Below are 15,835 nucleotides of genomic sequence, written 5' to 3'. Positions count from 1 at the left end.
GTACCCCGACCAGTTTGCATTTGATTGGCTTTGATCGGTTTGCCTTTGCCTTTGACTCTGCCCTAAATCTAACCAATAAAGCAGGGTGGGGGGGGCGGGCCTTCTTCCACTACAGGCTCTCACTAATTCACATAAATAGTTATTACCACATAAGTTCTGTAATATATCAAGACTGTAGAACTCAAAGACACCGAAAAAATAAATAAAACTTTTCAAATGTATGATAAACTTTTCCATTATTTTCTCTCTTTTTTTCCCTCTTTTTAAAAATTTCTAATAATATAATCTTCTGACATAATGTATCCTTGTAGTGTTTTATTTTTTTTCTAATTAATATATATTTCTCAACATGCCTGTCTATTTAATTATATTCTAACTTAAGTTGGACATTTTCTGTGTGGAGCCCACATCTGCAATATTTGCATATATACACATTTGTAAATAAAGTTGTTAAAAACAATTAGCATTCAATCTTAGAAAAAACAGCGACACTAAATTCTACAACCTAAAATAGAAAATGTACAAACACAATATCTGCAATGTAGAGAGGACACAACATAATATTATTATGATATGAAACATATATACAGAAACAAGTGGATATAAAAACTATACAAATGAGTTGAACCAGTTCATTTCTCACACCAGTTATTGAATCAATGGAAAGTCATACGGTGTGATGGCTCTTACACCCCCCTCCTCCCCACAACAAAAAAATACGTTTTTCTTTTATTTTGAAAGTTTGATGCCCACTGCGGACGTCCTGCTAGAAACAAAAAAAAGAACAAAAAAAGATTAACCAGCAGTTATAGTCAACATGTATATTCTCAGTGAAGGGTTGGGTTGATTTATAAAATGTATAAATTCATTATAGGAGATGTTCAAATCTATTGCATGAACTGAAATTCAATACATGTAAAAAAGTTAAAAATAAAAATGCAGGAGGAGACAGTTTCAGGTCAAACGGGTCAAAGGTTAGAGGCCATTATCTTCCTCGTGGCGCAGGCGGATAGAGAGACGTGGTGCTTTTGTCACCTGGAGTTTGGTAAATCACATCAACCTGTTTTATTTGAAGCAGTAATATCATGTGCGGAACCTGTTTGCACTTACTAACAGCCACAGTTCATTGTTCCTGCTTCGTTAGTTTGGTAACCTAGTAGTAATAATTAGAGGAAAACAGGATCTCAATAGGTAATGATTTGAAGTTCATTTTTAATAATTAAATTTCCCTCAACATGTTGCTACCTGTAAGTATGACCCTTAGTGTGTGTGTGTGTGTGTGTGTGTGTGTGTGTGTGTGTGTGTGTGTGTGTGTGTGTGTGTGTGTGTGTGTGTGTGTGTGTGTGTGTGTGTGTGTGTGTGTGTTGTTTGTGTGTGTGTGTGTGTTGGACAGACACGCGTCAACAGTGGCAGTTAGTTAGAAGTTATTGTTATGAAGTGAGTTGTGTAGCCATGTGGTGTTCCTATATCTAATGTTCTGTTAGATGTGTTTATATCTAAATTCAGTGTTTGTAAACCTACTGGGCAGCCACCCCACCTGCTGGTGGAACATTGTAATTGGTGACAATAACTTTATTCAGATAACTTTATCTGTGTTGACTACAACAAGTCATTTAATTTAAATTTTAGGTTGTCTGTAAAATAAACAATGAAATGAAAAACTGCAAAAAAAAAGGTTTTATGGTTGAGCATTTTCCAAGACTTACAACAGTGTAAATATAAGTGACAATCTCATATAATTTATGAATTGCTGTGATAATAAAGGACATGTAGAGGAAGTTTAAAACATTGGTTAACAAGTTAGATGTGAGGACTCTTAAAATAATCTATTCATCCCTCAGTTCCAAACTAAATAGCTTTCAGATGTTTCTAAAAATACTTATAAGTGTCCTGTTTATTAATGCTTTCCTTTCTCTATGAATTTTGAATAACGCCTGAATTTCTTAAGTTTAAGGAGGACAGGACCAGCAATGAAGTCTGGGTAGCCGAGTTAGCCACAGAGGCAAAATTATATGATGGCATGCCTTACATAGGAATGTTTGCCCCACATTGATTTTTTAAAATCTAAATACCACTAGTAAATACTAATTGTAAATGCTGTCGTGGTGATTGCACATAGAACATTTGAGAGCAGGCTGGATATATTTGTCTGATAAATTTGGATGTGATTTAACAGGATATAAATATTTGTCTTACAGATGGGATGGCTCTCTCTTCCTGTTTAGACTGCAGCTTCTCTGTCACTGCCCCCTGCTGGTGCCACCGCCTCCTGGTCTGCTCAGATTTCCAGGTGAATGAGCCTCTTTACACGACCCAAACCCACAATATCTACCCCTAAATCTTAGAATTATTCACGGCTAAAATAACTCACCCATACTAACACTTTCTTTATATATATTGTTGCAGAAAAACCTATTTGGAAAGTAAATACACACACTAATACAGGAGTCCACAAACTGGTTCTTACTGTTCAAATACAACTCAGTGATATTGAGTTAGTGCCTTTCTAAAACGCCTCTTGTCGCTTTCAAAGTTTCCCCAAGATTAAATAATGGTTAACTAATCTCAGTCAGCTGGTGTGCTGTCAACACAAGGTGCTATGGTGACGGTTACCCTGCCAATGTGGTATGTGCAACAATGGGAGGAGAAGGAAAATGGAGTCATGGCCACATAAAAACCAGAGCACTGTGAGAAAATGAGGGGAAACAAAGGAGACAGAGAAAAGAAAAGTTCTTGTCCTTTCACTTTGACTCAGGTTAGTTCGTGGGAGTTTTTTTGCTACTCGTGTTTCTGCCTTTTTTGTCTTGTGTTTGTGTTTTTTTTGTCAAACAAAGATACAAACCAAAACTGGTTTCTATGGCTTTTATTTGATGGTGATGTATTTGTTATTGTGGCAAGTAAAATTCACAATGATTTAATTTTTGAGTGGACCAACTGGAATAACCTGTGACAAGAAAATATGTAACCGTGCTAATAATATGTGTCTGTATTGTCACCTAAAGTAATTATAAATGCTAGTGTAAAAACTTCCATTACAAAGCTCAGTATTTTAGCGAATAAATGGATGTCCTTGTTCGGGGAGAAATAGTGCTTTGCCGTAAATGTCACAAAAGTCAGAGAATGACGCCTACGTGACAGGATCAGCACAAAAACAAAACCTCGAGCTTCTTGAGCTCTGCAGAAATCCAGAATGTGTCCAGAATGCTTTTGTAAAAATCGGGAGGGGAATTTGTGCAGCAGATGTCCAGGGGAGAAAGTAACTGCTTTACCAATGGCACAACACAATTTGTGGTGTATTATGGACCAAGGTTGTGGCCTTTGATTTCTCAAAAAATCTGGTAAAGGAGTCTTGTAAAGCCAGGCCGGTGAAAAATGTTTCAGCTATTATTCGTTTATTGAAATGTCTTCTTCGGAAAAAGCCTTTATTTTTATATTATTTTGTAATGTATCCTTCTCCCTGATTAATGGACATCACAGTAGCGAATCATGGCCAGAGCTCAAGTGCCAATCAGCTGTGAGCAGGAAACATAAGAGTAAGTATGGGAGAAATATGAAAGTAATTAAAAGAGAAGTGAGCCAATCAAATCCTGCTTAGGGTCCTCATTAAGCTAAGGACAGCCCTGCGTGCTTTGAAAGTCCCTCATCTATATGAGACAAAGATTAAACCGGAGGTTAGGCAGCGCCCGTGAACATTTGTCTATTATGGACGGCAGAGGGCCATCTGTAGCATAACGGAGCTGCAGCCTCCTATCAGCCTCATAGACCTCATTACTGCAGTGCTGGTTTTCTTTGTGAAGTTTCTTTGAAATTTCGCAAAACAAATACAGTCAAGACCGGGAGTATTTGAACAGCTACTCATGTAGGCCCTGAGCTGCAGCAAAATTAAATTGAAATAAAGAATAGAAAGGTCATTAAAAAGCCATGTCTTGGCTTCATTCTGATTCTGTTTATACCAATATTGAAATTGTGGGAATACAGTTCTGATAACACACTTATCCAGATTTTTGGAACTCTAAAAGAAGTCAAAGAAAATCATCATTAAAATTTGGTTGAAAACCTTTGACAGCCATTCACTGCCTGACGTCTTTGACCCACAGACATTAGCAGACAAATTGTGTGTGTCCACCCTCACTCTTGTTTGTTTTGGGGTCTCTCTACCTCAGTCACACTCAATCCAGTCAAGGATATTCTACTTCTTTACCTATTGCTTTGGTCGTATGTTTAGGATCTTTGTCCTGCTGAATACTGAAATGTCGCCGGATCAGTTTTTATGCATTTGACAGAATCTGAAAAAACACAATGACTGATTATTTTGCACAAGCATTTCTTTCAGTTGTCAAGTGTGCGTAAAAGTGCTCTTCAGTGTGCGTAGATTCTGTTCCTACATAGGAACAAATCCCAGATAAGAACACATCGGTGAATTTAAAATTCTTCCTAAAAACTGCGTAAGTAGGTTTTAAGAAGACATTTCTTCTTAAGGACGGTTGGTGAATGAGTCCCCTTGTCATTTTCTTGTTAACCTGAACACACCTGGGTATATCCAACTGTCGATTACGGCAAACCAACACATTTTGTTGGTAGATTTTTGGTTCTCCTGAGCATCATTATTCCTCCTACTGCTACAGCCATGTGAGAGAACACAGAGCTGATGTAATTCTCCTTAAATCAAAGCTGAGGATTGGCTCTTAAATGTTGTATCCATCGTCTCACTTAAAATTGAACGGGTTTATGTGACTAACTGCCCAAGTACTTTGGGTCTTGAGTACAACTAGTATTAAGCATTCTGTATGAATTTAAAAATGTTGTTCTGAAATGCACTCTAGGTGAAAGTAAGTAGTATTCTAAAAGACTTGTTCTTTTGTAATTGATCTATTAATGGCAAAGACTTAAATCACATCCCTCAGTAGAAGCTCATTAATCTATGCCGTGTATGTGCTCCTGGTTGGATGGGTTGTATCCCCGCATTGGGAGAAAGGGTGCCTTGGTCAAGTCCAGTCTTTATTAAGATTAATGAACAGCTTGACATTTTTAGTCCTCTGTCTGAATCGATAATTTTAATACTCATGAGGGCCAATGGGGATCTGAGCTTGCGGTACAAACACTGTGGCCACAGGGCGCATGTTAAATGTCCGAGTGGTAATCAATGCAAAGAAATTAGCTATTGATCCCTTATAGTTTTGTAATAGGTTATCTATTGGTTTGCTCTTTGGGAAAATTCCAATATCAGTCGGATGGAATGGTGCTGGTAATATTGCTGTGGGGTGTGTGCATGTCTATCTGTGTGCATGGCTGCACATACATCCAGCTTCCCCATCTGTGTTTGCATGTGTGTGCAGAGTCACATTCTAATTAGCTCAGAGGGCAGATTGTAAATAAACATGTTGAGGAGAATATCGATGATCTGCGGTCTATCACAAATGAGGCCGGGAACTTCACATTGGCTTAATGCAAACTTAATGCTGGCTCGAGGACCAGTATGTAAACAGCAATTTTAATACATTAAACCATTTTCACCATTATTCATCATACTGTGTGTGGGTGACCACATCTTATGACAGATATAAAAGTGTATTTCATATGTTTATTGGTGTGTAAAATGCAAATGTAGCTGATGAAAAACTACTAAAATAGAAATACTGGTTCAGGTCAGTAACTGTAGTTCCTAAGCAGAGTGTGAAGCATGGATGTACTAGTATTATACATCAATGGTTCTAAGCTTAGGGAAAACGGATGTCTCCCATACATACCGTTCTTCTTTCTAAATAATATTAAGTTAAAATTAGTTTGCTTTTCTTTTCTGTGTTCCCAGGACATTGATCTGCTTTGCTGGGGTAGCGGGGAGCTTGGTCAGACTGGATGTGGAAGGCCAGGGGGGGTCGCTCCAGAGGAGGCCCACCTGAGAGAGTTCACATCGGACAGGCTGGGCACGGCCAAGCTGCTGGCTTGTGGATCCAGTCATTCCATTGTGGTTACAGGTACTATTGCCATTCCACTTGTGTACTGTTGTATTTCATTACATGCTGTTGATGCCTAAATGGTAAATGGTCTGTATTTATATCGCACCTTTTGAGTCTTGATGAACACTCAAAGCGTGCATCCATTTGTAGCACTTTCTCAATCACCCATCACACACACTGCAAGTCAACAGGGGCAGTTATTGGGTTCAGAATCTTGCCCAAGGACACTTCGGCATTTGGAATGGGGGAGACTGGGATCTAACCACCGATCCCCTGGTTAGTGGATGACCCACTCCACAGCCACCCCTTAAATGGCCTTTAATCTTTTGGTTTGAGTTATCTTAAATGTGGGTCTGATACAAGTTTTTCCAGGAAAGTGCATCTATTGTGTGAATGTGTCAAGTATAAAGAAAACATTTAGCAGAATAACTTAAGTTCTGCTGATCAAGTTGATGATTTTTATTACCTATAAATATTGACCATGATTTCGTCTGTAGTGCATCTCCAGACAGAGTTGTTAGGAATTGGTAAATATCTGGTAGGTTTTGTGACATTTGGAAATCATTGGTAGAAGCTACAGTATCCGGCTCATACTGATTGTTGATTTGCTGAAAACCATGGTTATCCAGTGAGACTTAAAAATATTTACAGAACAGTTACCTTAGAGAGATATTTGAGCAAAGCATGTATAAGCCACCAAGCTCATAGGAGCAATTCTCAGCCACTGTTTTTTAAATTTGATGGACATATTTGTCCAAACTACCTGGCAGTGTACAGTGTAAATATACAGCACCCAGAAAATGGATCCACTAAGCACAGCAATGGGAGACTCTCTTTAGGCTTCAAACACATGTAATGATATATGTAAGGTTTACATGAAGTGTCTCCCTCACTGCCCATGCAGTAATACTGGCCTACTTATTTGCGAGTTAGATAGAAATCCAATGACAGGAAGAGAGGAGTATCCTTCAGTACATTAGCTGGCAGTAGTCATAAAACATTAGCCTAGATAAGTCGTATAGATCACCCCAACACAAGATCCTATACTGCTTCCATTATTACAGGGGAAAAAGGTGACATTTGTGATTGATTAAAATGGTGCAGGCTAGCTTAGGCTAAATCATGTTAAGTGATGTGACACTGCAGTTTCACATATCATATTTCTGTCGAGACAATGATGGCGGAAGGCATTGTCGAGGCATGATATCTGACAACAGCAGACATCTGGAGGGACCAGCGGAGATTTATGGAGGGTTTTAGTGGTCTGAGGGAGATGAGAGAGAGTAAAAAGTGGTCCTTTTTTGTGCATTGTCACTTCCCGAGTGACTGTAAATTTTACTCCAGTGCTGTTGGGAATTGGAGACATTTACACGTCTTGACAAATTGCCTGCTGTAAAAGTATTTACTGGTCTTGTCCTCCCTTTATTCTTGGCCAGCCCGCAAACACGTGCCCCCCTCCCCCACTCGCAGACAGAAATATTTACCCACAGCAAATTTATGTGACACACGTTTATGTGGCGTACCTGAGCTCTAGCCCAAGATATGTCATAATGGTGTCATGTTGAGAGTACTGGTCCGCTGTTAACGTTTTAATAGAGGAGGTCTTGAGTAGATCATAATGGTTTTATATCGGCCACATTGGCTCCAATCACCGGCCATTTGGCCCAGTCAGCTCAAGGAAAGGCTTGTTTATGGAAAAATAGCCTGTAAGAGAAATCTATGACGTGCACATGAGGATGAAGAACAACTACACATACACACACACACACACACACACACACACACACACACACACACACACACACACACACACACACACACACACACACACACACACACACACACACACACACACACACACTTTATCGTAAATACAACATCCACAGATTAACATGAACTAAATGGTTTCAACCAAGTGAATATCACCAACCAATGTTCAGTGATCAACTGTAACTGAAACACGTGTGTTAATAGTATTTTTGTGGGTTTTGTGTTTGAGTTTCAATGTGTGACAATAATTAATTGGCGTCGTTTGACAATTTTGTTTAAAATTATAATCTGGCTATTATGGAACTGAAATATATGTATCATGGAATTATTTGTTAATTCTGTGCAATTATAGATGAAATAGTTTAATTTGTAGTAGATGGATCTTTTCCTCAGATAAGCATGGAATGATTTACCTTGGAGTGTATTTAGTCTCCTTGGTTTCTCCTCTGCGTTATAAATTGCTGCCACTGGGTGGCACTGTGAGACTGCCAATGAGAGAGTGCAACAGGGGAGAGTGGAGGGGGTGGGGGTGGCGGGGGTGAGAAGGGAGGCCCACACTTACCTCACACTCAGACACAGCTATAATTTACTAATAGTACGGGAGCCGCCATTGCTGTTATCTTTTAATAGATTTGTACGGGGGAAAGCAGGTGCCTGTTGTTAATGTGTCCAATTGCCCAAGTTGCCTACAGAATTTAGGGCATCCATCACTGTCGTCGGCGGTGACACCCTGTCGTTCTACTTCATGCGGTGGGCCGGCCGGGCTGGGCTGGTAACAGATGAGGCTTCTCTCTCCTCCAGACGCCCACAGTCACACAGAGACGACCGCCATACGTGCTTGCACATGCATACACACACAAAATCACACACAGCTATATCGCACTCTTAGAGGGCAAACTAAACTTATGCCCGTTATTTAAAGGAAATACACGAAATAAATCGAAAACTGTAAAAAGCGGCATTATTACCTCTAAAAATGTATTTCCAAAACTTTAGTGGAATTAGTGCTTTTTTTTTTCTCAGCGAGTAAAATGTCATTTAAAAATAAATCTTAGTAAACTTTGCTCCCGTTGCTTTGAGTTCTTGACCTTCCAGCTGCACCCTTGAGCTTAGCCAGGGGCACCACGTTGCTTGCAGGTTTGCCCTCCGCCCTGGAAAACACCCTGTGCAGCTGTGTTTCTTTAGACCCAGGCTGAGAGTTGGAGGGTACAAAGAGGTGCTTGCTAATACCTTGTTACGGCTGTTTCAGTTGCTGGGTCTCGCAGAGGTCAGTGTCAGTACCGCTTTCGTTCGAGGCCCTTGATCTGCTGGATGTTGGAGTAAGCCAAGGACTCACGTGCTGCCTGTTTGTGACCTACCCGGATTTTTCGACCAGAGGCTTTGCTCAGAATCCTTTGGACTGCTCAACAAGTCTTTGGTCCGAAATCATTACTTTGAATTTTGGTCTTTTGAATGTTGTAAGCAAAGTAAAAAAAAAAAAAAAAAATCTTTTCTTTATAATTTCTAGAGTTGTGACACATGTTTGACAGAAAGTCAGAACAGCCTGACGAACTGTGCTGGGGGGGGTTAGGTTTTTCTTTTTCCTTTTATTCTCCCACTCGTTTTTTCCTCACCTCTCTTTCCATGAGTTATGAACCTCGGTTGGGCCTTGGTGTCAGGTGTTAAACAGCATATGAGGGCTATGACCCAGCTTCCTAACCCTCTCTTCCTCTCTGACATCTCTCTTAACATAAAACAGAGCCCTTACTCTCACTGTAATTGTAACCATCATGTTTCTTCTGCACTGTTTCCCCCCCCCCCCAATATTTCCTCCTGCACGCTGTTGATAAGCATTGCACCATTTATGACTTAAACATTCCTCAAACATCCTCTCACTCCTCAGCTGTGAATGCGTTTCAGTTTCACCCTCAACCTTAAACTACCTAACTTAATAATACAGACATCATTCAGAGTCTTGAATTAATTAATAAGTGCGTATATAGCACTTTTCAGTAAGAGCAAGTAGGTGGAATGGAAAATACTGTCTATTCAGTTTAATGATCCGTATTGAAATAGATTACAACAGACGTAGTTTGCTCAGAGTAACTTGATCCTTAGGAGAAAATAAAAACGTTTAAAGTAACAGGACAATTGACCTGACGTCTTTCTGGTCTTTATTGGCACGCAGCTGCATCGCTGAAAACTTGGGCCAGAAAAGTGATGAAGACACAGACTGACCATCAACAATGGCAGCAAAAAATCCCCAAGGTGCACACATGATCCAACCTTTTTGCCTGTCATGGCTAAGTTCTGCCCTGAAGCTGGGGTTCATGCAGACTTGAGTGACCTACTTTCTCTTTCTTCCTGTCTCTCAAGTTGGGTTGGGCGATTGGACAAATATATTGTTTATTGGCATTCGGTTGTTGTTTTTGGCCGATTGGGTGATTTGTCATTTTATTTTTATAATATAATGGCCTGCCTCAGATAATTCATTCAACTGTTTAAATGAAACCACAAACTGGTAATTATTATTAATATTATCATAAATTGTACATGTTCATCCATTCAGTCCATCCTGACTCTGCTTGTTAACTTCTCTCGCAGACAAACTCCGACACAGACTCAGCTGATGTCTCTGACCTGCGATAGGGTAAACGTTGATTTGTTTGTAACCACCGCAAACAATATCAACGTTGATCAATGATCGATTCTTTTCTTAAAATAGTAAAACTTTTCTTAGATTGGTGCATTTAGTCTTTTTTTCAGACTGAGTAAAAACAACACAATTTGGCCTTCGTGAACACAAACGTCGTGTAATTGTTTGTGTAAATGCACACAGACTGGTGAAGTGAGATCCGATCACAAGTGGTCACAGCTCTTCCATAATTGCATTTGCCGATTCTGGCGTGCACGCGCAGGGTGCAAACATATCGTCAACTGTTGGTCGTTGGGCTGATAATGGCCAATTGGAAAAATGTAGCATATCGCCCAACCCCAATGTCAAGCCATCTCTGCTTCGGTAGGAAAGTACACTTTTACCTTTGTATTTTATTGTCTTGGTTAATGTTTGTCAAAGAGTGCAATACTTTAGGAAAGTATTGGCCATCCCCCTGCATGACAACTCCAATATGTCTGCTTTGTACCCAGCACCGAGGGGAGCGTTGGTAATAATTTGCCATTTAGCTGTGTTGATGTTTTTCGACGATTTCCCAGTTGGGAGAGGTGAATGAGCGGGAAGGAAAGGGGAAAAAAATCACCCCTGTCCTTGCCTCTCGCCCTCTCTCTCACTCACTGTTCTTCCGCTATTTCTTTCTATTTTGCTGTCCCCCCTTGATCTCAGCTAATTTGGTTGAACAGGTTGAGCGTTTAGTTCTGCACTCAGTTGCTTTTTAAGGTTAATCGTAGGACAGAAGTGTTTATATTGCTGTAATATGGGCTTAACATTCTCTCAGCGAAGCATGGAGCACTTGAAATATGTAGTTGGCCATCCCGCTGCCCCCTCCCCCACCACCTCTCCTCCTCCTCCTCTGCCTCGGTCCCCCAAAAAGACAAACCTTACGCAGAACAAAAGATGGGGGGAAAGTCTTGCCAATTAGCAACTAATGAGACAAGCTTGTGAGGATATCCAAATCCTCAACGTGTTAACATTTACGTCCCCTCCCCATCTCTCGAGTCCTTCAACCTGCGGCACCCCCATCTGCCCTTGCACCGAGCCTGTTGTAAGGCGGCGAGGGCACCTCTGAGGCCCTCTGTGTGATTATTCACACATGGCCGTGGCCCTGGTGCTTTGAGCGGCAAATAAGGGAGGAAGAAAGAAATGCCTTACGTATGGCTAATGTAAAAATGCTCAACTGACACATGGCCAAGGCTCTCTTATTTTTAAGTTCATTTTTTGATGTCCATTCAACACAAGGCACATCATCATTTACCCCTATATATAATAGATATGTATATGATATAGTATACATGTCTTAATATAGGAGAGGCAGGAATTTGGTGGTTATATTTGTGATAAGTGAAAAATAATATGCCATGAGAAAAACCAGTCACCCCAGTTTCCTTTGACATGCCTTTTATCAGAGAAAATAAAATCTGCTTTTGTAATAGAGATCTTTGGACAGCCTTGAATGATTCGCCACTACTCTTTTCCGGCCTCATTTTCTCCAGAGCGACTATAGGGAGTGTGTGTGTGTGTGTGTGTGTGTGTGTGTGTGTGTGTGTGTGTGTGTGTGTGTGTGTGTGTGTGTGTGTGTGTGTGTGTGTGTGTGTGTGTGTGTGTGTGTGTGTGTGTGTGTGTGTGTGTGTGTGTGTGTACACAATCTCTGTGGGGAAAATCAAATGTGAGTTGGCCTGGAAGTGTTGCAGTAAACAGCGAGAAGAAGCAAACGCAGGCCAGATCAGGGAATATCATGCAGAGTAATGTTTGGACTAAAAAGAAGAAATGTGTAATGGAACAGCACAAATTCCACTCTCCAAAGGGACTTCTAATTGATTCTGTGCTTCATTACTAGTTTTCTCAGGGAGGAAAATAAACTGGACATCTCACTTTATTATGAAAACGGAGCAATAGACATTTAAACGGATGCCACGGCGATTATTGCCATACATTTCTCACAGCATTTTGCGGCAGACGATTGCTTTACTGCTTTAGCTCTTTCTTAAATTGTATTGTTTTTTCCTTGAAGGGAGCAGGGAGCAGCGGTTTGAATACAACCTTAACCCTGACTGAAACAATTAAATGAACGCAGAGAATTGAAAGAGAGAGGTTTGGGAGCACACAATAATCCAGGGCTCCACTTGATGCGTTATTTGTCGGGGGCAGTACATTTGTGCATGTTAACTAACTGTGCCACTGCACTTGGCCTGCTCGTAATAGGGTTCCAGCGCAAACATTTTCTCTCAGGGATTTCTATTATTAATTCTGTCTGAACACATACATAAATGAATAATGAAATAAATAATGAAAACGTTATTACTTTTGGCAGCTGGGTCATTTCTCGTTTCCTGCCTTTTCCTCCGCTTGTTTCCTACTAATTAACTTTCCAAGGAGTTGTCCTCTTTTTCACGAAATGATTTTCATCAGTGTGGTCGGCCGCTGAAAGTGCGGCTGCACATTTGTGAAAAAGACAACAACCAGAACAATGCACGGACCCTTTGCTGCCTGCTTGTCATTTAAAGGAACTGAATTATATATTTTCTTCATTATTTAAGTAAATCGCACACAGCTGCCACACAGTGATTTAGCTGTTTTGTCACAACAGGTGGATATAAATATACCTTGTGCAGCGTCGGTAAAGTATGAAAAACATTAAACCTTGAGCCTGTAGCAGAATAACGTTCAGCTAGTATTCACATTATCGACCAGTGAACCTCAGGACATTTTACGAGTTTTGCTCTTACAATAAAGTACGGGACAGGAAGTGCTTCTGGTGATATCTAATTTGGCAAATCAAGGTCCCTCCCTCCGTTTGCAGCTCCGCCACCACTCGTCTCCCTCCTCTCAGATGCCTGCCCTATGCCCCGCGCCATGCTGTTAAAGGCTTGTGTGCTGGGACAGAGGCTCGGCGATAAGTAGCCCTCATTTAATATGGATCTTAAAGAGGGTAGTAAAGCTAGAGCCTGAGTAGAAGTCCCCCCCACCATCCCTCTGGCATTACTATATAGATGACCCCTCTCTCTCTCTCGCTCCTCATTAGAGTCATTGCAAACTCTTTCAAACTGCTCCTTCCTTCTCTCTGCGTTTTTACTGTTAATTAGTTTGCTTTGTAAGGTTAGACGTGCGGACGGAGCAACTTTGGCTGCCATCTGTGTGCATACGGCTCTAACTATGTACAGATGGTGTGTGCCTACAGACAGGTTGCTTCTTGTGGGGAAAAGAAAACGCGAGAGACGGTTTTGGGTGTTTTAACATGATTTATGGCCGTTCTCACAGGTAAGTTTGAGCCGTAACGATTGTTAGTCAGCTGTCAAAAAAAAGGACAATTTAAGATGAAAGGGAGGAAGATAAGAGAATGTGTTTCTGCATTTGCATATCCTTGGTGGTGAATCCGCTGGACAAAAAAGTTGTGGAAATCCTGGAAAAAGTTGCTTTTAAAATGTTCTAACTTTAAAACATATTGAACCAATTGTGTTGCGGCTACTTCAGAAAAGCTCATAATTTGGCCAAGTTAAAATACCATTAGCCACTCAGTGAACCAGGTAAGTAGAGAAAAAGGCAGAGATTGACAAATAATTGCTGAACAAGGTCACAAAATTAGCAAACATAATCAAATAAGGAGCTGACGGAATTATTTATGGTTTTGGTTCCTAGCACAGAAATGTCATATTTAAGTCCTCATAAATTTCAAAATGTACTTTCAGTTTAAGGATGAATTAGATACTCAAACGTCATGTCTCAAACATGGCATACTTTTCCTGACTTCTTGGCCTGACTGCAGGGTGCCTCTTGCTGGTGGGAAACCTGCCCTTGTCAGTGCTAGTTCAGTGGCTAATGCCTTCTACTGGGCATTGCGAATAACCCACCACAATTAAAAAAGGGTTAGCAAAATTATTGTTGGCCTCCTGCCACTTACTTGATGTGACTTAACAGTGGTCAGAGACAGATCTTGGGCACTTGGCCCCCAAAACGTGACTTTTTTCTCTCATTCCAGTTCCCTGTAATTGCCCGGGTGTAATTAGTAAATTGAAGGAAACTTGGAGACGGGGAAGTCTTGGTCTAAATGAGGAACACAGATTCTAATTCAATACACTGGACACTATTATTGTTCATGAGGTTGAACATTTTCTGTTTCACTTTTTTCACTGATACTAAGATCATGTGTTCATGATAAATGCTAAAACGTGACCTGTTTCTCTTGTGTTCAGTTTCAAAATAAGCTTTCACAGTTTTATAAGTAAAATAGTTTAATTTAGTTAATCATGGGCAGTACTTTCTGGTATAGCACACTTTGTATATCGGGAGACATGTCGAAGAAGTTCGTGTACAGAGAAATCTTGGATAATTAACGTGAGTTAGCGATGAAAGTGTGAAGAGACAAAGATGAGCATTTTCACAGTAACGTCACAGTTTTGTCAAACATGGTGGAATAAAGGTTTATTAACGATTATAATTTGCTGTGTTGACACCTTTTTCCGTGATGAAATGGAGTGTTGAGGCCGGGCTGAGAGGTATTGCGGTGCCGTGTCAGCGCTTATGGAGTCAGTTTGAAGAGAATCTGTCATTTCATTAGATTTGCAACAGCGTTATTCATTATCATGTACTGACGCATGTAAACGTGGTGAGACAGGTCGCAAATAACATGTATATACATTTACGCCACTCGCTTCTTCCCACGCACAATTGTTCAAAATACTGTAAAATTAGAAATGTATGATTTTTAATATTGCAAGATGCATCCTCTGTAGATTGTTGTTTTTGTAATGCTCACCTTGATTGAAGCCATAAACACGGAACCTTTTATCAAGATTTGTCATAACACCGCTTACTAATGACTACAAGTGAATACAGCAATTTAAATGTATAAAAAACGTGCTGCAGCTAAACAAAATAGTTCAGTGGAAAACCCCTTTCTTTTGTCTGTCCGTTGAAAAAAAAACTCAAACCCCCCCTGCACGAGTGCGGAGGATCCTCTGCAAACGTCTGAGAAAGCAGCCAAAAAAATACGAGAGAAGAAAGATTGCTTTGTTCATTTCTTTTCCCTCCTCTCTCTCTCTCTCCGTCCCTCTCTCCCCAAGGTTCTATTAGGAAATAGATCCCAGGTGTTCGATAAGCCTGTAGTGGACATGACAGCAGTGCAATCAAGTGTATAAATTTAATTGCAGGCTCATTTTGTGCCGTTTATTAGCCGTTTAGGGGCACATCGCTCCACTTGAACCCTGTTATTGCCAGACAGAACAGCTGTTTGGCTCCTTTTTAACTGTTTGTCTTATCGCACAAGTACACAGTTAAACGCCAAATGCTGCTTATTTGAAGTAGACATTTTTCAAAAAATGTAAATAAATATGTGTATTTTAACAATCTTGTTTTTTAAATAGAAAAGGCAAGAGAGAGTATTTCATTTTGAAAAATTTGGACTACTTACTGAACACAAAGTTGACCACACACACACATGCACAAAAGGGCTTCGAGT

General features: G+C 40.3%; 1 protein-coding gene across 1 annotated transcript in view; it reads left to right on the top strand.

Annotated features, from left to right (window-relative positions):
- Positions 1 to 2,638: 2,638 nt before the first annotated feature.
- LOC118115277 (ultraviolet-B receptor UVR8-like) overlaps positions 2,639 to 15,835 on the top strand; it is a 304,574-nt gene continuing 291,377 nt past the window's right edge. The window contains exons 1-2 of the mRNA XM_035166348.2: positions 2,639 to 2,755; positions 5,810 to 5,975. Of these exons, the coding sequence (XP_035022239.1) occupies positions 2,696 to 2,755; positions 5,810 to 5,975 (226 nt within the window). The 5' untranslated portion in view covers positions 2,639 to 2,695. The remainder of the gene's footprint in view (positions 2,756 to 5,809; positions 5,976 to 15,835) is intronic.

Source organism: Hippoglossus stenolepis, chromosome 9 (assembly GCF_022539355.2).
Source record: "Hippoglossus stenolepis isolate QCI-W04-F060 chromosome 9, HSTE1.2, whole genome shotgun sequence".
Lineage (NCBI taxonomy): Eukaryota > Metazoa > Chordata > Actinopteri > Pleuronectiformes > Pleuronectidae > Hippoglossus > Hippoglossus stenolepis.
The sequence above is the reverse complement of the archived record's forward strand: the minus strand, read 5'-3'. Positions and strand labels throughout refer to the sequence as shown.